Source organism: Leuresthes tenuis, unplaced genomic scaffold (assembly GCF_036924035.1).
Source record: "Leuresthes tenuis unplaced genomic scaffold, fLeuTen1.0.hap1 SCAF_12, whole genome shotgun sequence".
Lineage (NCBI taxonomy): Eukaryota > Metazoa > Chordata > Actinopteri > Atheriniformes > Atherinopsidae > Leuresthes > Leuresthes tenuis.
The window spans coordinates 33,585,560-33,599,935 of record NW_027325366.1 but is presented as its reverse complement, the minus strand read 5'-3'; the positions used below and the strand labels follow the sequence as shown (position 1 = coordinate 33,599,935).

At 42.4% G+C, this 14,376-nt stretch overlaps 1 protein-coding gene across 1 annotated transcript in view; it reads left to right on the top strand.

Moving 5' to 3' along the window:
* The window catches only part of cntnap5a (contactin associated protein family member 5a), a 119,987-nt gene that overhangs the window by 69,827 nt on the left and 35,784 nt on the right, over nucleotides 1-14,376 (top strand). Inside the window, exons 12-14 of the mRNA XM_072397587.1 lie at nucleotides 4,873-4,992; nucleotides 9,543-9,743; nucleotides 14,070-14,226. Of these exons, the coding sequence (XP_072253688.1) occupies nucleotides 4,873-4,992; nucleotides 9,543-9,743; nucleotides 14,070-14,226 (478 nt within the window). The remainder of the gene's footprint in view (nucleotides 1-4,872; nucleotides 4,993-9,542; nucleotides 9,744-14,069; nucleotides 14,227-14,376) is intronic.

The window sequence follows — 14,376 nt, the reverse complement described above, 5'->3', positions numbered from 1 at the left end:
TTTCCTGACTCGGTTACACTTTAATTCATTTATTTAGAATATCAAATGGTTTGATGCTCGGTTGCTGCCACAGTTATTTTGTGTGTATTTATGTTTCTGTATTTATCAGACGCTTTTATCCAAAGCGACTTACAAATGAAGATATAACAGCTTTATAAAAAGCTAACAATAAGCTCCATAGAAGGAACCCAGGAGCCCGACTCTGTCAGAGGGGACAGAGTAGAGATAGGGTGCAGGCATAGAAGGAAGAGCAGAAAGATAAAGTGCAGAGATAGAGGGGGGAGGGAAGTACAAGGTAAGTGCTGGGATAGGAGATGCTCTCTGAAGAGCTGGGTTTTCAGGAGCTTCTTGAACATAAGATCCTGAATGGAAGCCACTGTGGACGTGAACAGGCAATACGAACACAAATTATTCAGTGTTTGTCTCATCAACTTAATTTAATTAGTTAATAAATATCTTTTTTTTTTTACATTTCAGACCTGCAACACATTCCAATTAAAGATATTCAAACACTTGACTTTAACCATGAAAGTCTCTGAGGAGCAGAGACAGTTAGCGTTAGCATGCTAAGCTAAGCTAACCAGCTAAGTTGAGATAAATTAAGACAATGAAACGTTTCCTGACTCGGTTACACTTTAATTCATTTAATTTATTTAGAATATCAAATGGTTTGATGCTCGGTTGCTGCCACAGTTATTTTGTGTGTATTTAACATCAGATCCTGAATGGAAGCCACTGTGGACGTGAACAGGCAAAACGAACACAAATTATTCAGTGTTTGTCTCATAAACTTAATTTAATCCGTTAATAAATATCTTTTTTTTACATTTCAGACCTGCAACGCATTCAAATTAAAGATATTCAAACACTTGACTTTAACCATGAAAGTCTCTGAGGAGCAGAGACAGTTAGCGTTAGCATGCTAAGCTAAGCTAACCAGCTAAGTTGAGATAAATTAAGACAATGAAACGTTTCCTGACTCGGTTACACTTTAATTCATTTAATTTATTTAGAATATCAAATGGTTTGATGCTCGGTTGCTGCCACAGTTATTTTGTGTGTATTTAACATCAGATCCTGAATGGAAGCCACTGTGGACGTGAACAGGCAAAACGAACACAAATTATTCAGTGTTTGTCTCATCAACTTAATTTAATCCGTTAATAAATATCTTTTTTTTACATTTCAGACCTGCAACGCATTCAAATTAAAGATATTGAAACACTTGAAAGTCTCTGAGGAGCAGAGACAGTTAGCGTTAGCATGCTAAGCTAACCGGCCACATGTGTGGTTCGTGATGACCTCATCAGTTACAGACTGGACCCACATCAGCTCAAATGTATTAATTAGCTCAAATGAATGGATTTTTCTTTTTGTCTGGATGTGAAAATGTCAGAAATAATTCTCATGATTCTTAAACAAGCCCAAACTTCTGGTTTTGTGCTGGACTTTGCTGTAATTGAGCCATGATTCCTGACCTCTGCAGTGGGATGAGTACGGCGTCAGGTATCATCCTCAGGTGACAGCATCTGTGTGACGCTGGTGCTTTCATCACAGCAGCACAGCTGTCAGCACTGGGATCACACTGCATTAATCAGTCACATCTACCAGAAAATACCCTGAAAAGATCAGTTTTTATTGCAAATACTCAACTGTTAGAGAAGCAAAGCCTTATTTTTGGTTTATTAAGCTGGTTTATTATGTGTTTGGGAAGAGCTTCATGTGGAAGCTTCACTCACAGTGACTTCAGGGGGGAAAAGACCATGAAAACACTGCTTTAACTGGACTTATTGACTGGATGACACTTCAGCTGCATATCATGTGTTTTAATTCATAATTTCATACATTTACATTGAAAAATAAGGTGAAACTGAGTTTAAAACAAAAAGCTCGAAGAAGAAACTCAGATTAATTTATTTCTGAACAAGGTTCCGGTCCAACATTCTGGTTAATTTGACCCGTTGGTTTCCTGAATCTTCCACCAGCCTGAAATGTGACACAAACAGCGTTTAGCATCCTGCAGCTGCTGCACAGGTTCACCCTGTAGGTGGCTGTTAGGTGTGCACATATTTACTTAGAAAGCCTGTTTTAATGGGAGGTGTCCCACTTAGAGAGCGCCGTTTCCCTCTGTGAGTTTAATTTGTCTCAAGGTTGCATGAGAGAGCTGCAGCTCGATGTGTTGGGGCTGAAGTTTAGGATTCTGGGAGCTTTAGAGGCGAAAAAGAATCCCCATAAATACGTTTGACGTTTCCAACATCGTGTCAGGATGGCTGTGGATTGATGTTTTCCTTTTCCTGGCTACAGCTTAGATTCTGTTTAACAATAAGTAATAAAAAGTTTGATTTATCTGATCAGCACAAACTGTAACTCACTTAGAGCTGCATTAAATGACAGAAAACTCTCCGTTTTACAGGCAGCGCGGCTCTTTTTTCCACAGATGCATGAAAGTAAGCTCTGCTCTGAAGGATGAAGCAGCCAAACATGGTTATGTTGGAATGAAACAGGGCTCTTATCTTCCTTTCTTCCTCCTCATACTAACTGGCTCCGCTGCAGAACAAAGACACATTTCTCCTGTTCTGCTGCTCGTTGCAGCACAGCTGAGGTCAGATGGAACATGAATAACATTTTTCAGGCGTCCCGCCACGCTCACCAGCACCGTTTCACACTGAAAGGTTCGCTGCTGTCGCTCCTTATTTTACTCACAGCTGGCCCAGATGAAGCCACACTTTGGTTTTTCAGGGTCCAGATTAAAGCTCTCCTCAGCACGAAAGATGCACCATCGCTGTAGACTTTCTACTGACGCTGTCAGACGATTAATCGCACAGTTAACTCGCGATTAATCTCTATATTAAAAAGTTCAAATCAAATAAACACAAAGAAAAAATGTCTTTTATTTCTTCTTTCAATCGCTGTAGACTTTCTAATATAATATAATATAATATAATATAATATATATATATATAAACTTTCTACTGACGCTGTCAGACGATTAATCGCACAGTTAACTCGCGATTAATCTCTATATTAAAAAGTTCAAATCAAATAAACACAAAGAAAAAATGTCTTTTATTTCTTCTTTCAATCGCTGTAGACTTTCTAATATAATATGATATAATATAATATATATATAAACTTTCTACTGACGCTGTGAAACGATTAATCGCACAGTTAACTCGCGATTAATCTCTATATTAAGTGCATCGTAGACCCTTGAGATGTCCACATAAGATGCCACAACGATGTGGTCTTAACCCTGAAGAGAACAGGGCCTGATGACAGTGAAATGATGTCAGATTCTGAACTCTGACCTTTCTCCTTTTTATTAACCCAATCTTTAAACAAGTTAATGCATTCGGTTAATTAATCGCATTATAACCACGGCAGCCCTCCTTTCCACACATCTGGCTGTCTTCCTTTCACCTTTAAATCCTTTGTTCATTCGTTCATCTCAACCATTTTTACCCTAAATCTGTTGCTAAATATCCCATCGAGCTTTCTTGCTGTTTCCAAACCAACAGATTAGCTAAAAGTTGGTTCCTCAGAGGGTGGAAAGAGTCAGATGACTTCATCTCAGCCCAAAGGCAGCACTCCCATCATCATTTTGACTTTTACATGACAGCACGACACTTTTCAGGGCGCTTTAAGTCATTTTTGAGCCTCTGTTTTGTTGAGACCTTCCTTCCACCTTCTTTCTTGGGTTTTTTTCTTGAATCTGGACGTGACGTGTTATAATGGCGTCCATCAGGGTGACGGAGGTCTTCCTCTCAGGCCCCCTGAACACGAACAGGGGAAACAGCCACAGACAGGCAGCTTTGAGCAGTGAAACCAAACTTTTTGGAAAACTCCTTTCAGGGTAAAGATTTTCCCATTGACCGCTACATTGATCGTTTTTAGCTTGTTGCGTCAGACTGTGCTCTGATCTGCTCTTTGTTTACATGTCAGCGGAGCTTTCATCAGAACCTGTGCTACAGGCCCAGCTGGACCTTGCATTTATGAGCCAACTTTGAGCACTAAGCAGAGAAGTTTGCTGCTACAACTGACTGGTGTTATATTGAAAGGCAGGAAACCGTTCAGCTGTGTCTTTTATCTGGACATGATTTCTTTCTTCTGGTTTATTTTTTGGGCAGCAGTGGAAGGAAAAGTCCATCTTTACGCATACTTAGCCTCAGAGTTTTATTGGCTGGTCACAGCCAGGAAGGGACAGAAGTGTTTTATGTAAGTTGTGATATGTTAGTGTGGGTGGAGCAGGTGGAAAAAGGTTCCCTGTCCTGCCAGTCTGTGAGGACCAAAGGCTGAAAAAGCTGCCTCAGAAGAGCGATGATCGGCTTTGAGTTTGAACATCGTCTGGGATGGAAGGAAGTCACATCCAGACGTTTTGTCATCACCTCTGCAGTCAAAGCCCAAAGCAGAAGGAAGTCTTCAGCAGCAGGTTTCAGCCTGAATGTTGTCAAATGAAAGAGAATAACATGCCTGAACTTTGGGCTCGGGGGGCAGTTGCTCACCTGATGAGGGTCTGTTCGCCTGTTTCCACCTGAACACTCTGGGATGACGTCACCAAAGATGGAGGACCCCTGTCACAGGGTCCTGACCCCACTGCTGGCTGAAAATGTGCTGAAGGGTCCATTATTTTAAGAATCTTCCCACATATCCCATGTCCAGGACTGTAAGAGAAGCCGGGTCAGAACACTTCAGATGAAATTACAGCCACAGCACGAGTAAAGCTGCAGCATTTGGAGGTGTGCCTCAGAATAAATCTGCTGCGACTGGCTACAGCCTGACAGAAGCACAACTCTGCTCCCTGAGCATGAAAACAATAAGCTACAACTTAAGGTGATGAAGGCTTTGTGTGACTGTTGGCTCTGCTTCTTCCAGCCATCTACGAGTCGTCCTGTGAGGCCTACAAGCTGAGCGGCAGCTCCTCGGGCTTCTACTTCATCGATCCAGATGGGAGTGGTCCTCTGGGGCCCGCACAGGTGTACTGCAACATGACAGGTGAGATCATTGTGGCCCCTGCTGTCTCTTTTACAATCCAGCAGTCACTGAGAAAAGGGGAAACTCTGAACTTCCCTCCGTTGGTTTCACTGCCAACTCAACCGAAAGTCTTTTTACTCGTAAAACATCGACATTAATTAAGCAAGTTATCTTTGTGCAGCATCAAATAATGCAAGCTAGCTTCTGTTAAAAGGGCATCTTGGACTCTGAAGTGTCACTGAGAGCAACTGTGTAGAAAAATATTACAACTTAACAAGCTTATAGATCTAAACCCCCTGGTGGCCTCCAGAGGCTGCAATTTTCTGTGGAGCATCGGGTCGTTAAAGTCAAAAGGGTTAATCCTCTCTGCAGCATCAGTCTGCTCAGTGTGCTCAGGCTCAACTAATCACAGCCTTTGGACAAAGACAGAAGAATAATATTATAATGACGATAATCCACAGGACTGTGCAGACATGCTGCTCTGACATACATTCAGACCTTCTGGGCTGAAGTCGGGATTCTGACCTGCAAACGTCACATGGAAACAGAAGTCAGCCTCCTGATAGGAGAGATGATCAGGGGTGATTTACCTCGTTATAATGTTCATGCAATAAAATAAAGTCCACATTTCTTTATAAACGTCCATAAAAACAGCAAACAGCTGCAGAGATTCACTGAAACATGTTCAAACATGAACATAAACCCAGAATCTGAGGCAGAAACAGAGTTTTTATCAGTTCTCAGCAGCTTTAAAGTGAATCTCTGGTCTGAGCTCCTTTATTCTCCAACACAGCCTGAACCCTCTGAGACAAGCTTTCTGTCATTTCTTTAAGGAGTCTTCAGGAATAGTTCTCCAGGCTTCTTGAAGGACATCCCAAAGCTCTTCTTTGGATGTGGGCTGCCTTTTGTTCCGTTCTCTGTCAGATGATCCCACACTGCTTCAATAATGTTGAGGTCCGGGCTCTGGGGAGGATTCATCCCTCCATAAGACCTGTTGCCACTGATTTTCAGTCCACTTCTTGTGTCATTTGGCACAGCTCAGCCTTTTCTCCCTGTTTCCCTTCCTTAAGAACGGCTTCTTGACAGCCACCCTTCCATGGAGACCATTTCTGATGAGGCTTGGGCCAACAGTAGATGGATCAGCTGAAGGTCCAGATGCATCTCTCAGGTCCTGTCAGGTCACAGCTGGATTTTTTCCTCTTTCTTAAGGACATCACTTTCAGATCCTGTTCATCTGCTGGAGATAGTTTTTTAGGCCTGACACGTCTTCTTTTGTCCTCCACTTGTCCAGTTTCCTCAAATGTTTTAAGGACACACTGCACACCATGCTGAGATATGCCAAGTTTTCAGCTAATAGCTCTTTGGGAATCACCTTGTTGCTGCAGAAATCCTATTTTCTGTCTGTCAAACTGTGTTTTCTTTGCTGTTTTTCATAGATGCAGCTAAAGAAATGGGAACAAATGATGTGTCTTTGTTACAAAGTGCCTAAAGATCCAGTTTAAAATGGCTTCTTTGCTAAGTTGTCTGTTCTGTGTCGACACAACACTGGTTCATCCCTTGAGTTAGGAGCCTTTTTTCTGCCTGAAATATCACAGCTTTGGCTCATGTTGACTGAAACTAAGGTTGTTGGAGCAGCCATTTGAGCGATTGCAGGATTCTATTTATTGGAAATAGCTTTTAAATAAACGATTGCAATGAACAGATGTTTTATGGGAGTTCATCAGCGTTCAGAGAAAGGCTTTAAGAGTTTGGAGTAAATGTAATTATTCCAGTTGTTGCTCTGAGCAGAGCAGGTAAACACACTAAAGTTCCTTCCCTGATGCTGATGGATGAACTGACGTTATTTACTCTGAGCAGCTGCTGTCATCCTGACATTTTGCCATGCAGAGGTCTTTTAAATTTAGAAACTTTCCCTTCATCACCCCATCAGACAAATCATTCATATCTTCCGATGGCCAGAACACAATATGCTCTGTGTCACCTGAGATGTGACAGTTGACAGACAGGGACACACAACCTGTCTGCATGACACATCGGACCGAGCACACCGAGCTAAGTTTTGACACTCTGGAGACAGTATTCATCACTTCGCTGTCACAACTTTCCGTGGCGCTCTGTCCCTTGCAAGGTTAATGCACCGGCGATGTCATTACAGAGCAGAGTCCCCCTCGTCTCCCTATCAGTCTGAATTGTTCTGCAGCAGATATCCGTCAGCTTGACCTCAATTAAGAAATCCATTAGAAATGTAAATAACTCTGAGCCAGACAACCTGATGAGAATGATCTCAAAGTGGAGAGGGATTTTCTCTAATGCAGAGCAAACATAAAACCTCGTAATGAAGTGAGTGAAGGCAGAAATCCTCTGGTTTTACCTGCCAGGTTCTGTTTATTTGTAAGGGATATCAGTGAGAGAAGGGGCTCGAGCTGGAGTGTGTCACCATGAGCAGGCAGCTCTTCTTTATCCAGTTTACAGATGGGGGACGAGGAAGGTCGTCTAATTATTGCTTGGAAACATGAATGTTCATTTGGTTTGCAGTGATGCGAAATGACAGATTTGTGAACTGTCACCAACAGCACCAGTAGGTCAGCTGGCAGCACACCCTGCATGGCTGCCAAATGCTGAGCTCTCCTCACAAATGCTTCATAACAGCAAGCCGATGAAGCACAGAACCTAAAATAACTCTGATCATTATGTCATCAGTCTGTTCTGCTCATTTCTTCTGTTTGTGTCGCTGTAATAATGTGTAAAACAGGCCTTTTCCTGAGTGACAGTTCAGAAAACTGTGCAGGAAACATTTCCTGTCGCCGTCACACAATGATTTATCAGCTCTGGATGTGAGATTTGATTCTTTAATTATTTGTGGAAGTCACATCATGTTTCACCCTCATGTTCATTTTAACATTTGCACATGGAAATAAACCTTAAATGTTGCTGGAAAGAACTCTGGGCCGAGGACACAGAGGGAATATTTGAGAATGAATTTTAAAGGGCATCAGCTCTTTCTAAATCAAATTTGCCAAATTACACATTGTTTGCACAGCAGAGCCTTATAAATGGTTTATTCCACGGTCAGCTCGGTTTTTATTGGCTGCAGTTTCCATTCATTTCTGATGAAACTCCTACAAAAAAAGTCCTACAAGGGAAAATCCTTGTTGCCTGTTCTGAAATATTCTTCTTCTTTGGTCCTTTCAGCAAGTGGCTGCAACACACCCTGAGATTGGAAACACATCTTTAAGAATCCCTCTTTTTCCCCCGCACTGACAGTCATCGTTTAGTTCTAATCCTCTAAACTGTGTGATATAAGCAACTATCTCACTTCCTGCTCACTCTTTATCTGCCACTCCAAGATACAGCCCACTACAGCCTTTTCATTTCAAGATAAAGACACGGCTGCTCTTATTATTAGACATGCTGGCACATTGGTTTTACTGTTTATCAGCAGTCTTCATCATTTTTTGGTCACCTTTGGTTCTTGCAGCCACAGCATTAGCTCAGAACTCCTTAAATAGTAGTAAACAACAACTGTAATTTAATCAGATTAACTGTCTAATCCTCAGTCACATCAGACTCAACTAAATTTGTCTCAATTGGAATTATCTTTTAAAAAAAATTAAATGAATAATGTTTTCACTTAATGTTTTCTCATTGGTTGGAATTTGTTCATTTTCATAAAAACTGTTAGCATGATAAATGTTAGCATTATAATTGTGTAAAATAAGTGATAACTGTGTGAGCGTGATAACTGTTAGCTTGATAACTGTATGAAAATGTTAGCATGATACATGTGAGCATGACAACTGCGTGAGATCTTAGCATGGTAAATGTTAGCATGATAACTGTGTGAGATGTTAGCATGATAAATGTTAGCATGATAACTGTGTGAGATGTTAGCATGATAAATGTTAGCATGATAACTGTGAAAATGTTAACGTGATAACTGTGTGAGATGTTAGCATGATAACTGTGAAAATGTTAGCATTTTAACTGTGTGAGATGTTAGCATGATAACTGTGAAAATGTTAGCATGATAACTGTGAAAATGTTAGCATGATAAATGTTAGCATGGTAACTGTGTGAGATGTTAGCATGATAACTGTGTGAGATGTTAGCATGATAACTGTGAAAATGTTAGCATGATAACTGTGAAAATGTTAGCCTGATAACTGTGTGAGATGTTAGCATGATAACTGTGAAAATGTTAGCATGATAACTGTGAAAATGTTAGCATGATAAATGTTAGCATGGTAACTGTGTGAGATGTTAGCATGATAACTGTGTGAGATGTTAGCATGATAACTGTGAAAATGTTAGCATGATAACTGTGAAAATGTTAGCCTGATAACTGTGTGAGATGTTAGCATGATAACTGTGAAAATGTTAGCATGATAACTGTGCAAATCTTAGCATGATAACTGTGAAAATGTTAGCATGATAACTGTGAAAATGTTAGCATGATAAATGTTAGCATGATAACTGTGTGAGATGTTAGCAGGCTGTAGAGGATGTGTGCATGTGCTAACAGTTTGATATTAAGGTGGTTTCACGGTAACAAATGAACATTTTTCTTATAGAAAAGAAGGTGTGGACGGTTCTGTCCCACAACAGCACCGCGCCAGTCAAAGTCCAGAGTTCCTCCCCTCAGAAACCTCACATCATGAAGTTCAGCTACAACGCTACATCCGAGCAGCTACGAGCCATCGTATCGGGGTCGGAGCAGTGTCAGCAGGAAGTCGTTTACAACTGCAGGAAGTCCCGTCTCTTTAATACAAAGGGTGAGTTATTCCTTATTATCATTACAGCATATTTCACAGCCTTGTTGTCAGGTTGAATTTGATGTTTTCTTATTAAAAACCAAAAGATGAGTTGAACAAAGAGATATTTTCAGGTTGTTTTTGTCAGACTAAAAATAAGCTTGCACTAAAAATCCATTCCAGTGAAAATCGTGCCTTTAATCTTGTGGAAATGTCCCGGTGGTGCTTTGATATGCTAGCAGACGCAGTCAGAATCATGGTGAAGCACCTTGGAACTGCAGACAACAGATGACAGAAACACAAATACAGATTCTGCTTGGAGCATTTCATACATGAGCTGATCACACCTGTGAGGTGGGGCTTTTCAGAGCTGGTGATGGGAGAACATGGACTCACCTGCAGGATGTTATGTGGGGCCCAGTGTGGCTGCCAAACCAGAGGCATGAACTCCACAAGTCCTCCGAAGGGTCAGCAGCAGACCCTTTAAGCCCTGTGAGTGGAGAGGGGGCTCCTTTGAGATCTGGGAGATTTTTAAGGCAAAGTTAGAGTTCCTCAAACCGTTCCTGAACATTTTCATGCAGTGTGGCTTTGTCCTGCTGAAAGAGGCCTCTACCATCAGGGAGAAGGTTTGGTCAACAACTGTGTTTCTGTCAGGAAATTATGTTATATTCAACATATATAATATATAATAGATTTATGTTTCTGTATTTATCAGACGCTTTTATCCAAAGCGACTTACAAATGAAGATATAACAGCTTTATATAAAGCTAACAATAAGCTAACAATAAGTCCGACTCTGTCAGAGGGGACAGAGCAGAGATAGGGAGCATTTATAGAGGGAGGTACAGGGTAGGAGATGCTCTCTGAAGAGAATGAATATTACATTTCAAATCAGTTTTATCTAGCCAGTGTAATTTGATGAATGTAATCTCAAGGCACTTCAAAGATGCAGTCCAATTCAAGCCAATTATAAGTCATTGTAATACGATCATATTTCAACCAAATCAAATGCATTCAATTCCAAATTAGTCCAATTAATGAAAATTGGCTGAGAAATTGAAATTCCAACGTTTCTCCTGATAAAGTTGGTTTGGTGTCATCTGTTTCAGGGCGGCAGGATGTAAGTTATAAGATAGGTTAAACTCACATTGCTACCATGCTAAGGACAGCAGAAACATGACTAATGGATAAAAATAAGGAATGATGTTTCTGTATTTATCAGACGCTTTTATCCAAAGAGACTTACAAATGAAGATATAACAGCTTTATAAAAAGCTAACAATAAGCTACATAGAAGGAACCCAGGAGTCCGACTCTGTCAGAGGGGACAGAGTAGAGATAGGGTGCAGGCATAGAAGGAAGTGCAGAAAGACTTTATTATTCACGTTTTAGCAGTTATTTGGTTAATTTAACTGCAGATGTTGTCACAAAGGCGCATCATCAACCACATCATTGTGAAATGTTGGTTGACAAATCCATTTTTAGACAAAATGTGACCTTTTCTTGTAGAATTTTGGCTAATTTTCGGGTCCTACTTTCACCGAGGATTTTCTTTTGGGTGCCAGGATTCTCAATATTGACCTTAAAGTCAGAGTAAAACTGAAATAACTGCAGAAAAATGTGTTATGAACTATTCGGTCAAGCATAGAGTTTATATTTCTGTATTCATCAGACGCTTTTATCCAAAGCGACTTACAAATGAAGATATAACAGCTTTATATAAAGCTAACAATAAGCTAACAATAAGCTAACAATAAGCTACCTAGAAGGAACCCAGGAGTCCGACTCTGTCAGAGGGGACAGAGTAGAGATAGGGTGCAGGCATAGAAGGAAGAGCAGAAAGATAAAGGGCAGAGATAGAGGGGGTAGGGAAGTACAAGGTAAGTGCTGGGATAGGAGATGCTCTCTGAAGAGCTGGGTTTTCAGGAGCTTCTTGAAGACAGACAGGGACGCCCCTGTTCTGGTAGCGCTCGGTAGGTCATTCCACCATCGTGGGACGACACATGAACAGAGTTTGGATTGTCTTAGGCGTGGTGTAGGAGCTGCTAGACGACAATCCTGGGACCAACGGAGGGACCCAGTTGGGACAGAAGCCTTTGCAAGAGCATTCAAGTAGATGGAGCCGTTCCATTAAGCTCTTTGTAGCTAACATCAGGGACTTGGATCTGATGCTAAGGGCAGCCAGAGGAGCTCAATGAACAGAGGGGGGGGCGTGTTCTTTTAGGCTGATTTATTATTATGCATAATATCCGTCTTAGTAAACTAGACTATTTAAGATATTCAGTACTTAGCTATAGGTGTTATCCTGGAGAAATCAGCAGCAGAGATGTGGAGCTACGGCTTGGAATTAGCATCTTTGCCCACCTTACCGCCTCAGCTGTTCAGCCCCTCTGTTTGTGACCCGCCGACGGTCCGGTTCAGATAAATGTGCTGGAGTCAGTTTGAATGTGACTCCTTCCAGTGCTGCATTGTGAGCTTGAAGTCGGGCAGTCTGCCACAGCAGGGAGCCGCTGTCCCCACAACAACCTCCCCAGCCTTGTTCTCCTCTCTTGTTCGACTTCAACAATAACGCGAGAGGCTGGCCCCTTTGTGCGTATTCGTCTGGAACCGCTCGGGCACTTTTGGTCCCCAACATCTAAACATTTGCTTTTAAATCATGAAACATTCATGAAGTCCCAGATTCTGTCGTCCCTCTGTGCCATGTGTGCACGAATAAACAAGTTCATTATCGCACCAGACATCAAAGAGAGGCTGGAAACGGCCCATTTTACAGCTGCATGAACACTTTCAGACTCAGACAGAATTCTTTATGCTCGGCTTTGTTGTTTGAACATCTCCTGTGCAAAAAAAGTCAAATGCCTCTTTGTTCTTTACGTCTCTGAGTTTCTGACACAAACAGTTTCCCTTTCAACGACAACTGCAGTCTGCAACATATTCCAGTAATTTCTGACAAAATGGCAGCCATCGTGCTAATTTCCGGGAAAAAACAACAACAGCAGCTGTTGAAAGAAGCCCTCTGGGACTCCAGATGCAGACATGTGCCCAGAATGCCTGAAGTTCACCTCCAGGTGTTGAGCTGAGCAGCTAAACATGTCTCTGCAGAAGTTCCCTCATCTCATTTCCTTTTACTCTGCTTTGTCCTTATTTAGAACAGCCGTAATGAGCTGAGTTTGCTTTAACATGACAGAGGAATAAGACTCTCAGCGGCAGGATAATTGCTTCCTCTTTCTTACGTTCATGTTTCCAGATTTTCTTGCTGGAGTTGGTGCTTTCTTGATATTTCGGCAGCTGCTTTTACATCTGCGGTGCTCTATCAGAAATAGTGCTTGTGGTTACAGCATCTCTGCAGGACTCAGGGTCGCGCAGCAGGAGGACGATGTTGGCCTGTCCAACCAGCAGATCCCGTTGCGCCTCTCCCTGAAATCAGAAATTCGTTTCTTCTTCTTCTTCACGCTGAGACTGATTCATCTCCCGTTTTTGATGACGAGCAGCTCCAGTTCCTCTGGAGGTTAAATGAGAGCGTTTTTATTGCTGTTTAGAATAAGAACGCGGCCTTGCTGTGTGTTCCCGCCTCCCTGCGTTCCTCCTTACATGAGAGGAACAGGAAGACGCTTTTTGCTGTGTCAATATGAGCCAGTTTGAGAGAGAGGGTGACCTCGCCTGCAGGAGCGATTGATTGTTGCCTTTTCTTATTTGTGGACCTGTTCGGAGTCCGAATGCTGCGTGAAAGTGCATGTGTGAGGCTTTGTAATGCAGATGTGTTGCAGCTGGCTGCTGTGTTACTGTAGCTGTGGCGGCTCCACCGCTGCTGCTCCTCAGTCTTCAGATGACGACATTAAAGAGAAAGCTGATTCTCTTCTGCCTCCCCTGTACGAGGTGCTATCCACACCCCGAGCTCAGCCTAATGGAGCCGTAATGCATGCAGGTGCAGCAGGTGATTATGTATTCTGACGTGTGGCTTAATGGGCTTCTCTCCGCCGGCCGGCCGCTTTGCCACGCGGGGTCACATTGTGTGATGGATGGGTGAAGCCGGCCGCCTCACCCCTGAGTGAGGGTGATGAGTTATGACTTCACAGCTCAGCTGACATAAAGGAAAAAAAGGGATAAGCAGGGTTAATGGTCAAAGGAAGGCAGCTCACTTCATCAGAGCTGCCTTTCCATGTGTGAGCATGCTCTGCATTACATGTTTCAGAACCTCAGATAGGAACATGAAGCCTGCTGAACAAGCCTGTCTGGCTCTTTGCTTTTGTGCTCGAATTGCTCTGTTCCTGTTTTTCTCGCCTCCTAACACAGTTTCGGGCCATTACAGCTGCTCTCTGACGGGCTCTAATGGGGTTGTGTTTCAGATGGCAGCCCGCTGTCCTGGTGGCTGGACCGCGAAGGGGAGAGGAGGAGCTACTGGGGAGGATTCCTGCCTGGAGTCCAGCAGTGCTCCTGCAGCCTGGAGGAGAACTGCCTGGACATGAACTACTTCTGCAACTGTGATGCTGACACAGACTCATGGTACGCACTGTTCTTAGAACCAGGAAGATCTTTTTCTTGCTTGTTTTTACTGGAAGGACCCGGCACAGTTCTGTTAAAGAGGCTTCTCTTATCATTAAGCTGTTCTGCATCTTCAAAGTCTGCAGGAGTAGCAACAGCAAACCGAGTTAT